Source organism: Pleurodeles waltl, chromosome 11 (assembly GCF_031143425.1).
Source record: "Pleurodeles waltl isolate 20211129_DDA chromosome 11, aPleWal1.hap1.20221129, whole genome shotgun sequence".
Classification (NCBI taxonomy): Eukaryota; Metazoa; Chordata; class Amphibia; order Caudata; family Salamandridae; genus Pleurodeles; species Pleurodeles waltl.
The window spans coordinates 786,017,993-786,040,657 of record NC_090450.1 but is presented as its reverse complement, the minus strand read 5'-3'; the positions used below and the strand labels follow the sequence as shown (position 1 = coordinate 786,040,657).

At 42.9% G+C, this 22,665-nt stretch overlaps 1 protein-coding gene across 5 annotated transcripts in view; it reads left to right on the top strand.

Annotated features, from left to right (window-relative positions):
- The window catches only part of RNFT2 (ring finger protein, transmembrane 2), a 253,869-nt gene that overhangs the window by 133,349 nt on the left and 97,855 nt on the right, over positions 1–22,665 (top strand). For all 5 annotated transcript variants that reach the window (XM_069214511.1, XM_069214509.1, XM_069214512.1 and 2 more), the window contains 3 exons: positions 2,063–2,139; positions 3,350–3,450; positions 10,976–11,129. In XM_069214511.1, coding sequence (XP_069070612.1) covers positions 2,063–2,139; positions 3,350–3,450; positions 10,976–11,129 — 332 coding nt within the window. The remainder of the gene's footprint in view (positions 1–2,062; positions 2,140–3,349; positions 3,451–10,975; positions 11,130–22,665) is intronic.

The following is a 22,665-nucleotide window of genomic DNA, read 5'->3' as shown; positions in this document are numbered from 1 at the left end:
TTGCCTAGTGGCTTCTGCCAGGAAATGGGCCAAAACACAACGTGGACACATCACATTTTTTCATAGAAAACAGTGCCAACCTGTGGATTTTGGCCTCTAGCTCAGCCGGCTCCAAGGGGGGCAGAAATGGTCTAAATACAATTTTCCCCCCAGGGGAGCGACCCTTGCCTAATGGGTCGCTCCCCATCTAAAAAAAAACAAACAAACAAAAAAAAAAACACAAAAAAACAATTTGCCCTGGCGCCTAGAGGTTTCTGCCCCCCCTGGGGGCAGAAATGGCCTAAAATAAATTTACCCTCCCACCCCCCCCCCCAACCGCCCTCCCGGGAGCGACCCTTGCCTACGGGGTCGCTCCCCCTGCGTGACATTGGCGGCAAAAAAAAAATCCCCGGTGCCTAGTGGTTTCTGCCCCCCCTGGGAGCAGATCGGCCTAATACCAATAGGCCGATCTGCCCCCAGGGGGGGCAGAAATGGCCTAAAATAAATTTGCCCCCCACACCCCCACCCCCGGGGAGCGACCCTTGCCTACAAGGTCGCTCCCCTTGCGGGACGGCGCAAAAAAAAGATCCCTGGTGCCTAGTGGTTTCTGCCCCCCTTGGGGGCAGATTGACCTAAAATCGGCCGATCTGCCCTCAAAGTGGGCAGAAATGGCCTAAATACAATTTGCCTCTCCAGGGGAGCGACCCTTGTCCAAGGGGTCGCTCCCCATCTGTAAAACAACAAAAAAAAAAATCCCTGGTGCCTAGTGGTTTCTGCCCCCCTTGGGCAGATCAGCCTAATCAAAGTAGGCTGATCTACGCCCCAGGGGGGCAGAAATGGCCTAAAATAATCCCCCCCCCCCCCCTCCAGGGAGCGACCCTTGCCTTGCATCAGCAAAATTAGCAACACACCACAATCGCAGCCCAGGCCAGAAATAGTGCACTCCACAACATTTAAAAAAAGAAAACCACAGCTGCAAACAAACATGCACAGCCTAGCATATGACTACCTCGTATCAATACAACAAAAAATAAGACTGTGTAACAGAGAACAGCGCAACAAAACAAAAGTGATACAACATACCACTAGAACACATTATATTAACACACAGCAAAACACCACAATGCACTCTACAGCATACCAGTTGTGGCTCGAGGGGGTTACAAGTGGTGGGGCAGTAAGCAGGGGGTGGTGAATGGAATTTTAACAATAATAATAAATACATTTTTAAAAAACATGCCTGTGTGCCTCCGATCCTCTGACTCTTCAGCAGGCACAGGCTCCCAGCCTGCGGCCAATCCTGATGCTGTACAGAGCAGCGTTAGGATTGGCTCAGAGTGCCCAGCCACTGCGCTCCCAGGCACACTGGGAGCCGAGCCTGCTCTCTCCAGCCCAGCAACACAGTGCTGGGCTGGAGAGAGCACAGTGCGCATCCGAGATGGCTGGCCAAACACACATGCTCACTGAGGGGAGTGCACAGTGCACTTCCCTCGTCCCCGTCATTCCCAATGCCCCGCCACTTTAACAAGGAAAGGATAATAAACTTAGTTTATTATCCTTTCCTTTTTAAAGGATTTGCAGTGGTTGCTGCTGGTGGGGGGGTAACGCTCCTCCGCCATAGCGAAGGAGCCGCCACTGGTTTGAATCTGGTGTAGAAGGGCATGAACCAGATTGCATAGAGTGAGCTCACATGGTCCAGAGAGAGAACTTCCAAATGTCACGGACCAAGGCATGTGGTGTTGGATTTACCCACAGGTTGGCACCTTTGTTTGCCACTTCTTGTCTTGGCCTGTTGAATTTGTATTGTCTCTCACGTGACCACCTCCTCTGAAGTCAGGTTGAACTAGCCCTGTTCTGTAATAATCATGTATTTATTTGGTGACCTAACATAATGGATGTTTTGTAATGACACTATGCATCTAGGAGATAGTGAATAGGCCAACTGCGGACAGGCAAGCTTTTAAAATAGAATTTCTTCCCTTTTAACAGCTTCCCACCCATCTGCAGCTAATCACATCGCTACCCTGTCCATTGGAACTTACTAGCATGTTGTTAATTCTCTATACCTTGTCCTCTTTCACAGGGCTTGCGGTCTGCATTGGGATGGTCAGCACATTTGCCTATGCAAATTCTGCTCTCAAGCACCAGGTGTCCTTGAAGGTAAGTGCCGTGGAGAGCCCACCACCGACCATAACTGGCCCACTGCTGCAGGTTATGCGAGAAGTGTTAAAGTTTTATTCGGAGACCATGGTCCCCATGATGAGCGGGCCAATTAACTGCAATATGTGTTGTAACTGCTGTTTCTGCATATCACTAATAAAGTTTTGGGATATTTATGAGGGGGGGGAAGGCTCGGTTTTTACCAGCGCATGTGGATTTTGGTGCAGGAAGCACCAAAATCTGTATGTTATTCCCCATATGTTGTGATTGGCTGGTACTTATCACACCTGATAAAGTCCTATTTGACAGGTGCTCACAATGAAGGGCAGTGTGTGCTAACTCGCTGACCATGACAGGTTTGATGAATCGGAGTGCTAGGCATGGATCCAATAAAACTAAAAATATTTAAAAAATATGGGCTTTGGTGTGACCCTTCCCGGCTGGAAAAGAAGCATTTTATGTACTATCACCATGTGCACACACTTTATCCCTTCATCAGTGTAATTTATCAAAAAAATGAGGCACATGCAAACGACGTGGGTCTTCTTAAGTAGACAATCTTACTAGATTCTGAGCGAAACTCTATAAGTAGTTTCTGAAGCCACAGGCAATATCTTCCTAAACTGAAGATGTAGCAAAACGTGGCGTGCAAACAGTATGTCGTCTTAATTCAGTGGAAGGACTCTGAAAGTTATTTGTTTTTTAACTACATCAAAAATGAATTGATAAAGGGGTTGTTTGTCAAATCAGTTTAATCCAACTGTTTGCCTTGCGACCTCATGACAACTACACAACTATTTTTAAGTGCATGTAAAATGCACTTGGAATTTATAACTGGAAGATAAATGTTTGCAAATAATATAGCAATTATACATAAGAACATGATGTTCTAATTAAACGCCTAAAGTAATGAGTTAGTAAAAGTTTACGCAATAAAATGGAAGCAAAAGAAAATAGAAGTGAAAATAAAGAGAAACAAATATGAGAAGAAACAAAAGAGAGCCCCGAAATTAGAAGCAATTAAATGAAAATGAACGAGCAGAATTTGGACTAGTTATAAGAAAAAGAAAATAAGAGAATAAAAATAACAAAAATTCAAAGGACAAAAATTGAGCTTCTTTCCAAGTACACTCATATTCTCCACTCTGTGGTGCTCGATACTTTACTAACTTGTAGCGTTTAAGAATGTTTTTTAATTATTTGTTTCCAGGAGAAGCGATCCATCTTAGTTGTGTTTTGGATCTCAGTTTTCCTTTCTGGGAACACCTTTTACCTGCTGTACACCTTCAGTTCTCAACGTCTGTATAATAGGTGAGTAGATTTCTGAAGAAGAGTGGGCAGGGTATCAGTGTGCAATATTCTCGACCTCACTCTAAGAATCCTCACTATGTCTTGGCTATAAATGACTCCTGTATACTGGGTGCCTTAGTGACCTACAGAGTTATGCTTGGATGTATCAATAAATGGCTTCAATTAAAAAGGGGTAATTGGAGAAATGTACATCGTATTTGAATACAGTCAAGATAGAGATAAAACTGTCATCTCTGGGACATGGGGAGGGAGGGGCTGCAGTGCTTGAATTTATCATCGCCTTCACATTGTTGAAGTTGATGTTGAATTTTTGCAAGACGGGTGATAATAAACTGGTACTTTATGCATTATCTATTTTTGGCTTCTGAATTTGTTAACAGGGTAGTTACAGAGACATGACACTTTGCCAACAGTCAGGACTGGAATTTTAAAGCTGCACCACTTCATATAATGCCTTAAATGTGGAAGGAGAACGAAGATGAGTGGTTTTCTGTCAGGAGAGGTCTTCTGTGTGCAGGATCTGGTGGTGCAGATGAATGCCTTCAGTGGTCAGTTGTAACTACTGCTGTCGTTTTGAATATCAGAAAATATCTCGGTGCAGCAGACGAGTGAGCATAGGTGGATTTACTTTTGCAATCTAGCCTTAGAATTGCTGAAAGAGGAGAAGGAATGTGATGGGGTAAGTGGCTTTTTTAGGTAGGGGAATACCTTGATATGGAAAGCGAATGAGGGAACAATGAGGAAAAGGTTTTGAAATAATGTACCTTTTTACTCATTCTTATGTAGTGCTTTAAACTCCCTTCTCCACGGAAAAGAAAAAAAAAAACATTTTCCCATTGTGGGATTCCAGGAACCTTCATAAAGACAGAGATAGCATGTTGTTGAGCTCATTGAGGTGCTAAGGTGTAAAACTAGCTTTACAAGTACACGTTCCTCAAATGTTCTTCATTTATTTGAGTAAATACTAAATATATCTTCCTACATATGGTATTCTGCACATAAGAGCACACATCTAGTCTTTTTACAAAGTCAGAGAGGATACCCATTAGGAAAACTAGGATTACAACTAGGTTTTTCATTTTCGTCTCACACCCAAGAAACAGATAGAGTGTACTGTGGTCTACTGCACCAGTCCTCTTGCTTCAAAGGTGTATTCCCCCTGGGGCCAAGTTGAGAGGATTGTAGAGGACATACTACAATTCAACTTGACAAAACCGTAATTTATAGTGCTAAATATTGAATATCAGAGTGCGTTTGCTGAATCCTGCAGAACTTTTATGAAGAGAAAATTAACTTTTAAAAGTCATAAACATCTGCCTGCAACATTAACTAAATATATATTTTAAAATATAACTAAAGAATTATAAATTAAACCCACTCGAAAAAGACAGTGCAATTCCAGCACTTTCTAATAACTTTTTTTTTAAAGAAAGAAATGCTAGGGAATAGACTCCAATAGGCAGCAACTTTGAAGAGCTAAAAAGACCGCCATTTGTTTAAGGGAGTCAGCAGCTTCACAGTCCAATAACACATAGCTGCAATACTTGAATGGTTTACTTTTTGAGCACATTTACACAGGATCTTGGATCAGTGGGGTCTTTCTCCTTAACCCTTTCCTTACATGGAAATATTTATATATTAAATAATATTTTTCAAACCTTTCCATTTTCATTGAACATTGTAGCCTTTTCAGTTTTTTCTTTGTTAAAGAAATTCATTTGGCTCAGTTTTTTCTGCTATTTTTACTGCATACAGACATCTTGCCTTTTTTAGTGCAGGGCTGCTCTCTCCCCCATAGGAAGGAGGAGGAGACTGGCCATCACATGTGCTTTCCATTGTTGCAAAAGTGTCTGCTTCAGCAAATAATGTTTACGCATGCCATCAGGACGTTTGGGTAAGCTTGAAGGCTCCAGAAGGTCCACAATGTCCGAGATAAGCTCCCACCTCAGCCTTAAAATTTGCCTATATGGAGGTCACTTCTCCACCTCAGAATATGCTGTCCCTGCTTCTGACCAACCAAGAAAGGGATTAGAAAAATGGTGGCTTGAAGGAAAATATGACTGTTTCCACCATTTGATGTGTACAGTGTCTAAGGACTGAACTGCGTCTTCAAAATATAAACAGTTTAAAGTCCATCTTTAATTTACTGCCCAAGAATGTTGTAGTAGAGATTGACATCGGAGAACTCTAGGCCTTTGCGTCAAAGGTCTGTATTGGTAGAGATATTACATATATTGCTTTGATATGTTAATGTTCCAGAGGAGTATCTTTCTCCTAAAAAAGGAGTGATTACATCCCCTCTCAAGAAGCCATCTCCCTTATGATGCAGTTCTCACCCCGAAGTACTTCAGGACTCCTAATAAAGAAAAAATTTCAGCATATGTTTCTACAACCACTTCACTTTCAAGAAATGTGCCTTCTGATTATAATTTATTTTGTTCAAAATTGTATTAATTGTCATTAATAAATTAAACAAATGAAAAAATAAATCATAAAAATCAATGGAAGACCTATAGCTTTAAGCTCTGTCCTTCAGCAGCACTTTTTCAGCTGACAGTCCTTTATCTAAAATGTATTTAATGTTATATGACTGGTACAAACACTAATTCCGTGCTCCCCATTGCTGGTTCAATTTTCAAAACAGTTGCTGTGTGATCTTACAGACATTACCTCACCAATCCTCATCAAAATCACTTATTTCCTATTGTGTGGGTTTAATTGAGCAAGAGATGGAAGTCCCTCCTATTAAACCCATCAGTAGGGCTGCTCAGCCACGTTAGGTTAACAAATGCAAACCTCTTGTGGAAAATTAATTGTTCTTAAGGATTGATCCTCATCCAAACTATGTCATTTCATTTGATCCTCATCCAAACTATGTCATTCTATATGCCATGACGCAGAGATATCCTTTTGAACTATTCTCTTCAGCTATCTTAGAGAGGAGACTAAAATGATCAGTCTTGTGATTTTAAAGAATTGTGGTATGATGGCCACCTGTGTGAAAGTGAAAGGAGGAACTATGCATTTGCAATGTGACGGGTACATTTTGAGTTTTTACTAAAAATCTCATCCAAAATAAAATGCTAGACTTCCAGGACTTTTTCAAATACAGTCTCTCTGTCTCATACTGGACTATCTCTGCTGCAGCAGACATTTCAGACTGCCATTTTATGGTGCATGTTATTGTCACTTTTCGCTGGTGTGCTGAGGATACCCGTACTGGTGCATTCCAAGTTAATAGCCAAGTTATTGCGTTTGGGGACTTAACTCTGCGGGAATAGTGGAATTCAGCAGTCGGGGATTAATGTAGGACATGATAGGTGGTAGAAACTGAAATCAACATATTATGATAAATGACACACAATGAAATGGTCCGGTCAGTGTTCACGGACAACACCACCACCAAGCAGGGTCGGTGGGATTGTGGAACCTGTGCCAAGACGCCTTGCATCTCTGGACATGACTGGAATGTCAGGATATATTCCTGGTCCTACAACACCTGGCAGGATCTTTGAATGCCAGGGAGAATGAACGTACCTGTCTGTGTCTCGCAGTTCACAAATAGCATCTCCACCCAGAGGTCGTGCATGGTCTTTTCTGCGACCAGGTAGAACCTTGATTAGATCTCTTCCCCACTTTCGGGAACATGCAATATCACCACTTCTGCTCCCTGGAGTTTTCAAGGCTGTTCTCGCTTCGAGATGGATTTCATCTTCAGTAGAATTCAGGCCTCTTGTATGCCTTCCCATGCCACCTCTTCTGCCCAGAGCTCTCAAGCAGGTCAGGAACAACCGGGCCCAAGTACATTTTGTGGCTTAAGATTGTGCATGGCAAATATGGTATCCTGAAGTCCTCAGCATGAGCATTAGTCCTCGCAGCAGAGTGCCATTTTGGGAGACTCTCCAGCAAAAGAGCAGGGTCCTGCACCCAAACCTGCACATGCTTCTCCTTCCTCCAAGTAGATTGAGCATCAGCAACTGACTTTCTTTCAGAAGTCTGCAATGTCATTCTCGCAGCGAGGTGTCCCTTGACCAAGACAGTATATTTCTTCCATTGGGGCAAATGTGTGGCTTTATGTGATTCCAAAAATGTTGATTCCCCTCTGCACCTACGTCTGAGGTGTAATTTGTTCTTTCAATAGTCCAACAAAACTTTGCTTTGGGTTAAGTTAAAAGGTATCTTTCAGCTATATTGGCTTTCTTGAGATTGCCTGATTGGCCCTGATTCACCTGTTGTGACTTGTTGTCTCAAAGGACTGCAACACATGTTTCCTCCAAAACCTTTTTCATGCCCAAATGGGACCTAAACCTCGTTCTGACCTTTGTGAGGTGCTCGCCCTTCGAGCTTATTCATACCTACCCTCTGCATCTCTTGACATTTAAATAGCCTTTCTAGTGGCCATTACATCGACCATGAGAGTTAGCGAGTTACAATCAGGACCTTCAATACCTACATCTTTAGAACCGTACGGGTTAGAGGCGCTCTTAAAACTGTTTCGCAATCAAGATAGGTCGCAGCCAATGTGATGCAGCCGTAAAACATGGGCTGGAGGTGAAACATGTCCCTGCCCTCTCGATAGGGGCGGAATTGTTTTTGAGGGGGGTAGTTTGGGTGCAAGTTCACCACTTTCCAGTATTGGGAAGGGTATTTGCAACTCCTCATCCTTCTGTCACTTTTATTACTTCTTGGTGGGGGGAGTGATTATGGCCACTTGGATTGCAATGTAAGTGTGACTCCAGGGTCTTCAATACATTTTATTACCTCCGTGTGGGCTTCTGTGAGATGGGCCATGCTTTTTGTCCTCTTGGTCAGTTTCCCTCTTTTGTAAATCTGGGTGCAGCACAAGGCTTCTTCCAGTATCTTGGGTTGATCCTAGCCTTAAGGGCAGCAACTGCAGAGCTCCGATCCTAGTAAACAGTCTCTCCTTAGCAGTATTGTCAGTCTCTTAGAATCCACACAACTGCAAGCTTGTTGGCCCAGAGGCAACCAAAGTACAAGCTTTCTTTAAAAGCTTTATCAAGAGGAAGTAGGTGTTCAGTTAGCCAGTCCCGGTCTTTTTCAGAGAAACCTATAAAGGTCAGGGTTGTCAATACTAGTCAAGGTTCTTTGTGTAATACAGCTTAATGACCCACGCCAAGTTGGTATAATTGCTAAGCAATGCTCAGTACAACACATAAACGAAGGAGCATAGTTGTAGATTGGTTGAGAAAAACTGTTTTATCAGGTAAGGAACTATAATTTCGCCCAGTCCACCATGTAGCTACAGGTTCTGGCAGGCGTCCAAGAATCGTAGGATGTGCAAGTTGTCACTTGCACCAGGGATGTAGATGAGTACAGTTTCCAGTGAAACTACCATCTTGTGCAGACCCACAAAGTGTCCTCACTGGGGACCAGGCATCTTAGTATTCTGTGTGTGCGCACACACAGGCACACACTCCTATACACCCTGCACACTGTGAGTTTTTGATGTGTGTGTTACTGCATTACCATTGGTACAAGAAAATAGTTTTGCCACAAGAAAGTGACTTAGATAAAAGGGTAAAGTGCTAAAAACGCGCTGGTGAAAATGAGGATGATTTATTATTAGATCTAGAACTAGAATGGAAAGAAAGGAAAATTGATCGTCCGGTGATATTCAGAATTGAAAAAAGTAAAACGCCTATAATGGAAAAAAAATATCCTGTCCCACTCAGACTGGCATTAGTAGCGAATACCAATATTAGAATTGAAGAGGTCGTCAACGAGCAGAACTGTAGTGGTAGACAAGTAGTCAGTGCTTAATTTGTAAATAAAAACGTGCCGGTGCTCACAGCCCTCCTCCTAAACACGCGGCTGCTGCAACTAAATCTGCGAGCACGGAATACTGAGGCGGCGTAATCCTGAAGCCATCTAGGGCCTCTTCAATCCATATGAAGCCACCTACTGCCCCTATAGATTTCTGCTTTCGCCCTTTGTGGCGCTTTTTCGTTGTTCCCTTCTTCCTTCTTTTCCACATGTGCCTTTTGCTCGTAGCAGATGCTCGAGGCAGAAGAATAAGCCCCGGCCCGCAAAAATAAGTGCCGCTGCTCATCACCGGAAACAACAAGCACAAATGAAGCACTGGACGTAGTGTTTTTCACAGTAGAAGAAAAGACCTTGGAGGGTAGATAAATCTAAGGGAAAGTGTGTCATCGGGAAGTGGAGAAGTTCACTCTATTCAGATAATTTTATAACGTTTGACTGCAGTTAACAGTTAAACGTTTAATGCATTTGTACCTGTGGAAGTATTATATTGTGCTGACCAAAAATAAGTAGTTGTCAATTCAAATCAGCCAACTCAGTACACCCACAGCTAAAATAAGTATTTTTCTCTCACTCTGATTAGTGTACACAGATTAATATTAATTAATGTTCATTATTATGCTAATTGTAAAGTGTGTCACAACGCACTGTGACAGGACTGAGCTGTGTTCCAAATACTAAGTGCCAAGGCTGCTCAGAGTGTAGTTCTTGGTGCCAGTTATTGCACTGTACCCCCTATAGCCTTGTAACTATACATTCCCCAATAGCTCCGAGTCAACCTGATTTGCGTCCTGAGGTATCTTTGAGGTTTAGCAGGGAGAATGGGCCACAAAACTGCAGCTATCCCTACCTTTTTGTGTAAATATGTTTGGGGTTTATTTTCTTTGTCTTGTTTTAGATATTGTTATTTTTCTTTCTTTCTGTAGTGTTACAATTCCTTTTTTTGATTTTTAGGTTTATCATTTGACCCTTGTGAGATTTACTTGTTGTGAGTATTTTATTTTTTTATTTCGTTTTTAATTTCAAATGTATTTCATCAGTAGCCAAGTTCATGTATAATTAGGTGCCGTCTGGTATTTCTCTCCGCATAGAACCAATCAAGGTCTGGAAATGTTAGATTGCACAAACTTCTGTGGAGACTTTATCTATTTTTCTTAATCTATGTAGATCCGATCAATGACATAAAATTGTCAAAAACACATTCCAGCCAACTGTGCAAGAAAGAGATGCCTCCTTTAACTACTTCTGTGGTGCATGGTGCCTTGCTAGTATAAGGACATGTGTGGCGGATAAAGGTTGCAATGTGCTGGGGAAAACTACATCAGTAGCAGAGTGAGAGGCCTTAATGTTCGATGTTTTTGTGCTGGATTAGCAAGGTTAGGGTACGTAGGTTAGGACTCTGGTCTCTTGGTAGATCTGTGTGTTAAGCGGTCGAGAGAGAGAGAGAGAGAGAGATAGAGAGAGAGAGAGAGAGAGAGAGAGAGAGGACTGCAGTTAAAGGGGAAGGTTTTATTGGTGGAGGGTAGTGTATAGTTAGTAAGTGGGTTACATTGGTAGAGATGCTTATGAACTTTAAATACTGTGGAAGGCTGGAATATTTGTGTGAGACTGGACCAGCATGTCAAAAGTGAGATGAGGTGACAATGTGAGAGGCACCGTCAATTGTGTTACACTGTTTAGCAATCACCTGGAAACTGCTTTGAAAACTGTTTTCCCCCCCTTTTTATGGCGCCGTCGATCTCAGCCTCATGTTCCTGCGGCCCACTCTGGAAGGCTTAGATTTCTTTGACCTGATATGGATGGTGGGGATCGCAGACTTCGTGGTGAAATATGCCACAGTGATCCTGAAGTGTCTGATCCTCGCACTGCCAAGGATTGTGCTAGAGGTGAAATCTAAGGTAGGCACATGCTTGGGGCAGAGGCCCATTGTACCCTGGCAATGTTGTATTTTACTACCTGAACAGCAGTCTAAAGTACATTTTTTGTTGCATGCACTAGGACCCTTGGCATGCTTGGGGAGGGGTTTGATCTTAAACAGTTGGAGTTTACAAGACTGGGTGCTGTGTTCTCCACTTTTGATGTTGGACAATCATTTGGTTGGTTTTGGCCATGTACTATAATTAGAGATCAAGCATAGATTATACGTGCCACACGCCATCCTATGGCCACTTCAAAACAGTATTATACATGGTTATATACACATAAAGAAAAAAACATTACTGAATGTTTGTGCCTGGTAATATTGGATGATAGCAAGTTATTAATGTCGGTTCCTGAAGGGGATATTTAGTGCATCCCATTTATCTAGAGGATACAGATAGGTACACTTGAAAATTATTTGTTACAGATATTTTACAGAGTAAAGAGGTTAGCTCATCCCCACCCTGTAAAAATTTTATGGTCTGCATCATAGGATCTTCATTGGTGGTTTATATGCTTGAATAAGTACAGGTTTGATTCCTTGGAACTGGTTTGGGTTAGTTCCCCTCATGTGTCCTGGCTGGGCCACCTCCCAGGCTGGGCCTCTATCTGCAAGGATTTCTTCCCCCGCAGTACAGTCTACAGGTGGAGTACCCTGCACAGAAGTATAAAGACATGAACGCAGTCTCAGCCCACCTACTTACAACGCTTCCTAACAGAGATCATGAAGGGAGACAAGAATATGTGCCCCTTCGAAGGGCTCCTTTACCTAACAACAGACATTGCAAGCCTCGCCCTGTAACTCCTGCCATATACCTAACTGCATCTGCAGTGCAGGTCATTTACAGGCCCTTATGTCGGGAAGGGTCCTTATGCTACTAAGATGAGTCTGTCTCCTCTTTTCTCACCATAGCGTCTGGTGCTACCCCCTCCCTTCTAGGAGATGCCAGCAATACAAGTGTGCTGTCAGGAGAATACAATCTCTCCTCCATCTTGTACTCTGGACCAAGCTGTGGGTTACCAAAATGGAACCTGCAGGCCTGTACCACTCAGGCATGGCACACTATCACGTCTAGCACAGAGGCACACATACAACTCATAGTATGTCTCTTTCAAGATCCCTGGTTCATCAGGAGCAGAAGTAGAAGACTATCACTATAGTCCACCAATTATGGTACGTTGTTGCCACTCTGCTGCTGCCACTCCGCTGCATGAATGAAACTCATGACGGGGATGGTAGTCCCTTCTCCATAAGAAGGTGCACTTGATGTGCCATTCTGGTTTAGAACAAGGTCCTGAACCTATCATTGTCAATGACCGGGCCTAAGTCAGTATGCACGCATGGGATTAGTGTGTGGTGTCACCAAAAATAAAAATAAAAAACAGGTAGAACAGGGGACATGGCTGTGCATCATGCAGTACCCATTCCAGTCCCAACAAGCCAATTTAGTTCTTGTCGGTGGCTGTTAGTGTTGAAGACCACACTTACTGAAAGAAATAGAGAGAGAGAGAGAAAGAAAGAGAGAGAGAGAGAGACAGCTTTGAAATTAATTGAGATGTCCTAGGACAGCACGTGATAGCTCCATCTGTTGAGGCTTATGGTAAGATCGAGGTGACAAGCAGCCTAAATGGGGAGCAGCAAGCCCCTCCTCACTCTGAGATTCAGTGCCATTGCACCTGCTGCACTATAGGGGGGCACACTGCTATCTGTGTGGCTGTACTAGCATTTTCTTTTTTCTGAGGCTATTGGTAGGTGAATGCCACCATTTTGAGCTCCTTAAGCTCCATATGTTATCAAGAATAGTTGCCAATAGGTCGGGCAAGAACTACTAAGCACTCAGTTAAGATAGGCTGAGGCCCTGGATGGACTAGTTAAATGGCTTTCCATAGACTTTGTAGCTAGGGCATAATGTTGCTAACTGTGTAGTTGATCTGAGCACTCCTAGGGAACACCCCAGGATATTTTTTACCTTTGTCATGAAGGTAGTTCGTGCCCAAAGGTTGCTAGAAGAGTAAATAAAATAGACATGCCACACGATGTTGACACTCTGAATAGAATAATGAAGTGACAATGTCCTGAAATATTGTGGAGGTTGGGAAACCCAGCATCGGGGCCTATTGAATAACTGAAGCCAGATGAAAAAGCCAAGATTATTGAACTATGACAAGGGTTGAAAATATGACAAAAGTCATCAAGTCTCACTTATTGCAGTTCAAATTTTCACATTTTGAGGTTGGGGTGAGCTGCCACTCACAGCAGGTGAAAGGCCACACCTGCTAAGAAGAATTAGCACTTGAGTTCAAATATACAATTTGATCTAAAACTTTGCTTTGTGAAGAGCACTTCTGGAGTTGCATAGCCGATGGGAATCTATAAATCTCATGAATTTTACACTTATTCTGATTTATTTTCTCTTTACACTGATGTTAGTTTTTTTGCCTTGAAATTGGTTTCAAAGGTAGTGTGACAACATTTTCAATAATCAGCAGCGGTTTCTGATAGTGGGCAGAGGGGCTCTGCCTCTTCAGCTTATCAAGCGTAGCAGATGGTATCTGTAAAAAAAAATATATATATATATATACATCAAATTTCCATTGAAAAGGCATGCACTGCCTTGGCCTGACGGATGTCAGGCACTTTTGTTTAGGCACATGTGCTAATGTGCATGTGCCAGTTATAGGTGCAGCATTTACTGTTAAGCAGCCTCAGGGCTGACATACTGCCAGGTTGTGTCTGCAATACTTGGGGGGTCACCTGGGACCACCCAGTAATGACGCAATAGTGTCACATTCTAAAGCAGTCCCGGGCGCGTATAGAATTACCTCCGTATTTCCAGGGCCGCATGTGAGTCACTTACAGCTGCCTCTCAAAATGTCTCCCTTTCCCAAGTCGTCACAAGATGACATCACAAAGTCTAAACTCATGGCTGTGTGAGGCCGAGCACCTGCTGCACGCTCTAAACAGATACATGACACCTTCTTCTGTGCCTTGTGTGTCTGTTTAGAGCATTCCAGCCAGAGAATATTGACAGCACAGTACTAGCCAGTGGAAAAGAAGCAGACTGCTGGTGTGCAGTGACTCCGTATGCTACACCAACTGGACGAAGCTGAGGAGAAGGGTGTTAAGGTAAATCTATCCTTCCCTTGCTTGCTTCCTTTTCTTTGCTTCTTACTGTTGCAAAATCTTCTTTCAGTCTTTTCCTGTTTTTCGCTTTTCCTCTCTCTTTCTGTCAAGCAAGTGTTAGCACGTTGGTCCTTACTAAGTAAACTTACAAGGGGACGCGTATAGGTCGATGAACCTTTTGATTTGTATAGGGTGTTCTTACCATAGTTTTGGCACAGAATCAGTAGTCAACACACAATAATCAATAACCATTAGTCAAATCAATGGAGTCAGTCATTTTCACATACCATGACTTCAGCCATCAATAACCACACCTTGATTATAAGTTTAGTAAGTTTATTTCCCTTTCGTTAACAATACTAAGTCATGAATCTTAATCATCAACTCTAATCAAAACAATTCTAATAACACTTGTTAATCAGCAAGTCGCAGAAGATGTGATCTAATCAAAGCTTGAATCAAAAGACATTCTAAGGCATCAGCACATAACATTAGTAAAACCCAATTCAGCAAAACCATGACATCCATCAAGTTCAGCAAAATAGTCAGTCAACCATTGTCTCTGAAATGTGTCAGTCGTCATGTGAATAACCTCAGCTAACACCGATTAGCATCAGCATGTGGGGCTTCATTCAAAACAATTTAGAACACAAATTTGGAAAACATCTACCTAAAGAAAAGTATTAAGTTCTTGCAGTTGGTACTTAGAAGGAAAAGGCATAAGAATGCAATTCAGTCATTGCCATATCTACCTCTGTGTGGTATGGGCCAGCAGGCAGAATCAGTCTTTGTCCTCAGGTCATCAGTCGATCAGCAAAACATCAGGCTCTCAAAGAGTATGAGCCCAATGACAGAATCTCAAATCTCTTCTTCTCCCCAAATATCGCAGTAAGTCTGAATAAGTCTCATCTGTCACGTTGTTAGATTAAAGTTCCCCAAACCATCCCCCAATTTCCAATTGGTCAATTAATCGTACGTTATTACTCTGCCCAATGATGTCCATAAACCAAATCTATGAATTCTAATATTTCATAGTTCACATGTTGTTGATTGGTCTGCTTTACGATGTTCTCATCATCCGGCTCGTCAGGTATCAGTTTTGTTGCATCTTCATCTCCAGTCAGTATCTTCATTGTTCGCGTCCTGGGAAAGAACCAGTTGCACACTTTACACACACATTTAGTTACTTTACGAGAGACCTCATCGCCTGTCTGTCGGTTCCCATAAAAAGCCTCCGCTAAGCATTTTATTAAAACAATGAGAATTTCACCGTTCACTCTGTCAGCATTTTTCATTAAACTCTAAGAAACACAGCTTCTGCATGAGGCCTGGCAAAACTAGGCCAAGACACTTGCTAAGTTAAGGCCTACAATTAATTAAACAATAACATAATTCATAACCCTTAATATGACATATTACTACATTAATCTTAATACATTTTCAATATTTAATGTGGATTAATCATTATTTAGTACATTTCGTGAACACTGGTGGCCAATCTCCGAGGTCACTTTTTCAAACGTACACATTATTTTTTGACGTTATTCATTTTTCTACATAAGTCATTATTAAAAATATGTAAACATTCATTAATAATTTCTGATTAAGACATCTACGTTAGCACAAGACAATAAATTAAGAACTTGGCAGCACTTTAAAATTCAGCTAGCATCAGAAGCAACAAATAAAAATTGGCCATTTATCCCAGGTGTACCTTATTTGCACACAAAGCAAGTTGCCTAATTAAATTAGACAGCTGGCTTTCTAGACATGGAACTATGTCCGGAGCAAAGTTACTGAAATGTAGCTATTTATCCCAGACATGTTTTAAAACTTGCCCAAATAGAACATGGGTTCTGGATAAATATCTATTTTTCAGAAACATCGGCCTTGAATGCTTCTTGATTTGGGAGAATTCAGAATGCTGCCTGCTAGCGCAACCACTGCTCTGTGTGCTGGGTTGAGAGGAGAAGGGTTGGATGTCCATGTGATCTAATTACCTTTCTGAACCACTGACACTGTGAGCAATGTACACTGTCTGCAGCCTAAACTCCAGAGCTCTTGATCGCGCTTGCTATAAACACCCGGAAGTTATTCAATTGAAAGTATGCAGTACACATAAGAGTAACATCCTATATGAAAAAGTACACAAACACATCACCTTAGAAATAGCTAACAGTTGGTGAAAGCAGATTAAGTGGACATTGCACAAAAATATTCATTTTTTTTTTTTTAAATGTCTCGGGGTAGTACCCCCAAACCCTGCTCATGAAAACATCGGCCTCACTCACTTTGCCCACGCCCAGACATTTAACCATTGATCTTCCGCTCCACTACTTTCACATTCCACCAGCCGCCACTGTCATATAGACTATAATGGCATCAGGTATGCTATTTCTCATTGGTGCTGATTTACAAAACAAGGGAGCTCTGCCTGACCTTCTTTAATATGTTTTTTTGAGGAATGTGATAATTAAAGATTGTGAAGCTCTATGGCGAAAACACGGCTAACCCTAGAGACTGTTTTCCGCTCTAAGCCTGTTTTTCTGGGAGGCAAAAGTGGGTTATTGAGAACAAGTCTCTTTTTCAAAGCCTTTAATTTTCAGAGGATTGGATTCCTTTGGGAAAGGAACGTTCTGTCCCTGGTGAGTTCGGAGATGAGGCCAGGTGCTAAGATCGGTAAGACTGTTCTTTGGGGGTGAGGAGCTGTTTCTCTGTGGAGTTCTGGCTGGTGACGCAGCCTGTCGGTGGGTTATTGGCTCCCGTCTGGCAACCATCCAGGATCCCTTTCAGGACCCGTTCTTAGAGAGATTAATGGTCTGAGGGTCTAGGCCCAGCGCACCTGCTCCGCGCAGTGCGGCCGTCTCCAGAAGACAGATTGCCGCCGAGGAGAAGGTCCGAAGCCTTTCACTGACTGTGTGAGCAGGACCCTGCGTTGCCATCAATCTCTGTCATGGAAGGTGGGCAGGCGGGAGGGAACCATCGCCTCCTCTCTGCACGCGGCAGGCAGGCAGGCAAGGCTGAAGGAGGTGGAAAGCGCTGTTATGTTGACTTTTCCTCGTGAGGAAGTTCCACTTCTTACTCCTTATATTTATTTATTTATATTTTTGTTTATTTTTACGAACTCTGCATGAGTGACCGTACTATTCAACGGGCCGAGGAGTGTGCTATGGCTGCAAATATCACAAAGTAGTTCTAATCTGCTGGAGTAGTAGAAGATAGACCCTGCAAGTGGTGGTTAGTTTTCACTGGTACTGTAAATGGGCAGTCTTCATCTTACCTTTGCTGTGGCTTAGGTTGTTCTTGTATTCATGGTTGATTTGAGGATCAAAACCCAAGTGACCAGTGTTCATATGTTACTCGGACTCTTTCAAACCTGGTCCAGCGATACTGTGTCCACATAGCTGCGAATGGGGAGTGAGCATGGACGGGAGACCGAAACGTTGGATAACCACTAGGTTTGCCAGCAGGCAGTATACCACCGAAATGGGTGGTATATTTATGTTAAAGTGATAAAGAAATCTGGTGAAATCAGCAAAAAAATAGTATTTTGACCCTTTGTACTATGAACTTAACACATCACGTACAAGAAACCAGTTTTTCTGATTCTTGCAGAATGACCCCACCAGGTCAAAGTAGACCAATTCTTCTCCAAAGCAGGCAGCATCGTCTATGGGGCTCCTCAAGGCTCGGCTTTGTCACCCTTGTGGATCTATATTTACATTGCCACACTGTTCTGGTTGGTTAAAAGGATTGATGACACATACATATGCAAGTGACGGATCATTGCCTAGTTTCATTAGTGAATTCAGAAATGTTGGCGCTCTTTGAATGATGCTCAAGGGTCCAGTCAACACACATGCGCTTCCTTTCCCCTGGCCAGATGCATTTGGACCTCCAACTCACTTGGTACAAAGAGCCTCTAATGTTGGGTTGAACCCCAACAACAATCTCTCCTCAAGCCCCCAGGAATATAAATGGTAGAATCAAATCAGTCTTGCACCACCTACACCTGATGTGAGGTGGTCCACCATTCTCAGAAAATTATTGAAATCCTTGCAGTGGTTCTGTCCCACACAGTTTGTTGCAACTGCTTCAATAATGGTCTCTCTCTCAAATCCCTCCATAACTTCTATAGCATCCAGAACCATGTGATGCGTCTTCTATTTGGCTTGAGGCATTCAGGCTTCATCATGTTTCTATTTGCGTCCCTCCATTGTTTCCATCTAATGTGGTGACTAAACCTAAGATTCCTTTATTTTCCTCATAAGGCTCTACACTGCCGTTTGCTGGATTAGGGACTGGCAGTAAGAATCTACTTTCCACACTCCTGATCAACACAAGAAATTTGGAAGTAGAACTTTCCCACTGACTCTCAGACTAATTTCTTCAAATGTTAGAGGGCATAAAAAAACACCTTCTAAAGCAGGCCTGCCATTAGCCTGAGGTAGGCTTGATTCCCTGTTTAGCCCGTGCCTGTCGGTCAAATGCATAAAAATGTCTGCACCATCTCTTCTGTCTCCCTGATCCTGTTGATTCCCTCCAAGGCTTCACCAACCTTCCATCAACATATATAGTTGAGCACTTCCATCTTCATACTAGTGCTCGCTGACTTGACAACTAGCTGCTCAAACCAGCTCATAGGAAAAGCTGTGTCACAGTTTAAAGGCAATGTTATCCCTTCTCCTAAGCCCTCATTATGAGTAGCCAGTAAATGGGCCTAATTTTCCTGACATTTAGAGTTAACAGGAAAATCTGACCCATTGTAAGCTGGCCCATGGGGATCCACTAAGAACTGAGTAATTACCAGCTTGTTGGAAGATTCATCAAAGACTATTGTTGTCACTGCTTCATGTTCCCATTCCCAAAGTGCTGGGCAGGTACTGCATGGCGATTTGTATTCATTTTCCAAAACCCCAAATAAACAAAAAAAAAATGAAGCATTTTAGAGTTATCTAAACTATTTACAGTTACTGAAGCAAATAGATTCAGAATTCTCATGTTAAAAAGTAATGAAGATGAGTATACATAAATTTGCATACTAGTGCCAGCTATTGGTCCTTTCAGAAGCTCAAAACAAGAAGAACTGATCAGAACTATTCTGTGGGATGGCAACCTCAGACACTGGCTGCCGAGTAAGCAAACTTTTTTTTTAAAGTCTGACATGGCTCTGTGCTTTTCATAACTTTTGGTGCATGGACGTGCAAACCTAAACAATGCTTGTAGGTAGGCTGTCATTGAATTGGAGTGTTAAACAACACACGTCAAGTGTCACATGCACAAACACAAGTTTAGCAACGGCAAATTTCGTTTACACAGATTTAATTATTTGTCGGCAGTGCAAGTGTCCCACATGTCCTCATCTTAGCAGATGACCTAAATGTGGGTAAGCTTTATGTTAGAAATGGGATCTCTAGTTGGCAGTCTGTTTACACCCTGTCCAAGTAGGGACCCTCACTTTAGTCAGGGTAAGGGGACTCCCACACCTAAGACAACCCCTACTCACACTCTTGGTAGCTTGGCACGAGCAATCAGGCTTATCTCGGTGGCAATGTGTAGAGTATTTGTACACACACACACACACACAGTAACACAGTGAAAACACCACAAAAGTACTCCACACCAGAAAATAGCCAATATTTATCTAAGTAAAACAAGACAAAAATGACAAACATCCAACATACACAAGCAAAGCTATGAATTTGTAAAGGTTAAATACCAATAAAGCACTTAGAAACATATTAGCTCCAACTGGTGCTATCATGTCGTCATTGACTGAGTCGTACCTCACAGTCCGACGCCACTTGTGAGGGAGTGTGGTGCCGGTCACAGAGTCGTACGGACCCCCAGTTATGGTACCTTTGAAAATGATGAACCAAAGACTTTCCATGGAGTTGGGCAGGCGAGGAGTCGCTGGAGCCAATGCGGCATCTGTTCTGTACAGCTACGTAGGAGGTGAGGTATTGTTCCTTACAGAGGTGAGGCGCTGGTTTCTTGCGGAGGCATCGGAGGTGAAGGCGGCATCGGCAGTGAAGCAGAAGTTCCTTACAACCTGGCGGGGGTCGATGAGTTCAGCAAGTTAACACGCAATGAGGTGACCTCTCCGGGTCGCAGTCACACCACGGGGCCACAGGTGCTGCAGCAGAGTTGGGTGTCACAGATGTCAGCGACACGGCACTCGGGACTCGGGAATGTTGCAGGACTTCACAATGCGATCGTCACACTCCAGCGGCCACCACAGCTTCAGTGCAGGCGGAGTCAGGCAGCGGCACAGATTCTGGAGTTGTCCAAAGTCAATGTGCCTGGTTCTTCTTGTTTTTAGGTCAGCCTTAACTCCCAAGGGGCCAGGAACCATTTGGCAAGTCGGGGTCCTCAGCAGGAGATCTCAGAGACTGGCAGGTGAAGCCTTTGCTGTCCTTGAATTCTTAACAGAAGGCAAGCTAAGTCCAAGCCCTTGGAGAAACTTCACAAGCAGGATACATAGCAAAGTCCAGTCTTTGCCCTCTCCAAAGCAGAGGTAGCCACTGCAGACCAACCCAGGAAAGGGCACACATCAAAGGGGCAGTACTTCATCTTGCAGCTCTTCAGCTCTTCTCCTTGGCAGAGGTTCCTCTTGATCCAGAAGTGTTCTGAAGTTGTGGGGTCAGCAGTCCAATACTTATACTCATTTCTGCCTTTGAAGTAGGCAAACTTCAAATGAAAGTCTTTGCAGTGCACAAGACCCTGCCTTTCCCTGTCCTAGCCCCAGACATACTCAAGGCGGTTGGAGACTGTATTGTGTAAGGACTGACACAGCCCTATTCAGGGAAAGTGTCAGCTCATCCCTCCACTCTAGCACAGGAAGACCCATCAGGATATGCAGGACACACCTAAGCTCCCTTTGCGTTACTGTCCAGAGTGAATTCACAAACAGCCTAACTATCAGTCTGGCCCAGGTGTGTATTCTGCAGCCAGGCAGAGGCACAGAATGATTAAGCAAAAAATGCCCACTTTCTAAAAGTGGCCTTTTCAAACTTACAATCTAAAAACCAATGATGTATTTTTAAATGGTGAGTTCAGGGACTCCAAATCTATATCTGCTCCCAATGGGAAACTGCACTTAAAAGATATTTCAAGGCAATCCCCATGTTACCCTATGGGAGCGATAGGCCTTGCATTAGTGAAAAACACATTTAGCAGTATTTCACTATCAAGACATGTAAAACATACCAGTACATGTCCTACCTTTTAAATACACTGCACCCTCCCTATAGGGCTGCCTTGGACCTACCTTAGGGGTACCTTATATGTACTAAAAGGGAAGGTATGGGACTGGCAAGTAGGTGCACTTGCCAGATCGACATGGCAGTTTAAAACTGCACCAACACTGCAATGGAAGGTCTGAGACATGTTTACAGGGCTACGCATGTGGGTGGCACAATCAGTGCTGCAGGCCCACTAGTAGCATTTAATTTGCAGGCCCTGGGCATATATGGTGCACTATACGAGGGACTTACTAGTAAATCAAATATGCCAATCATGAATAATCAGTCCTAATTACACAGGTAGCACTTGACAGGAGGCAGAGGCAAAAAGGCAGGGGAAACCACACCATGGATACCAGATCTAACACTATATGAAACATCCACATGGAAGTGAGAAGAATTCTGAGATGCAGAGGAATAGATATGTTTGTCAAAAAGGAACTTTATTGTAGACCTCACTGTTAAAGTGTGGTCGGAGTATCGTGTTCGGTTTTGGAGGCAGTCTGGAAAGGTTTTTTCCATTTCTGGAACCCATGCGTACAAGAACTTGTGTGAAGTATGGAATCATGTGAGTGATACCTCATCTCCTGTTTTATGGATGGTCTTATACATGCCCAGTTGCTCATCTGGAGCAGAAATGGAATATAGTCTACTGAACAGGGATAATAACTGTTGCAAGAAATAGCTTCAAAATCATTAAGTGGCTATTTTTAAAATTGAAGTCTGATTATTTGTGCTCACACAATCACTTTGCAGGTAAGTCCTGCATCCACTGTTCCAAGAACATAAATATTTTCTGAAAACCAGTTGCTCAGTTTAGTTGTGCTTACTGGGCTTACTTTTTACATCAAGAATTCTGAAAATTTACACCAGTAACAACAGTTCTCTGCCCCAAAGTCAATATTTTCCTGGGATTTTCATCCATCCCATCAGGCTACTACTTGAGCCTCTGTCACTCTTTCATGTATTGAAGACCTCTTGTGTCTCTTCACAAACTTAAATCTGGATTGCCTGCAGACAGTTGCACAGCCTCTAGCCTACATTCTTTCGACACCACTATTACTTAAAGACATTTGGATATCATCATTTTATTCTGATCTTCTGGCTCAGTCTCTAGTAAGGGAAAGTTGGGGTTCCCACCCCTCT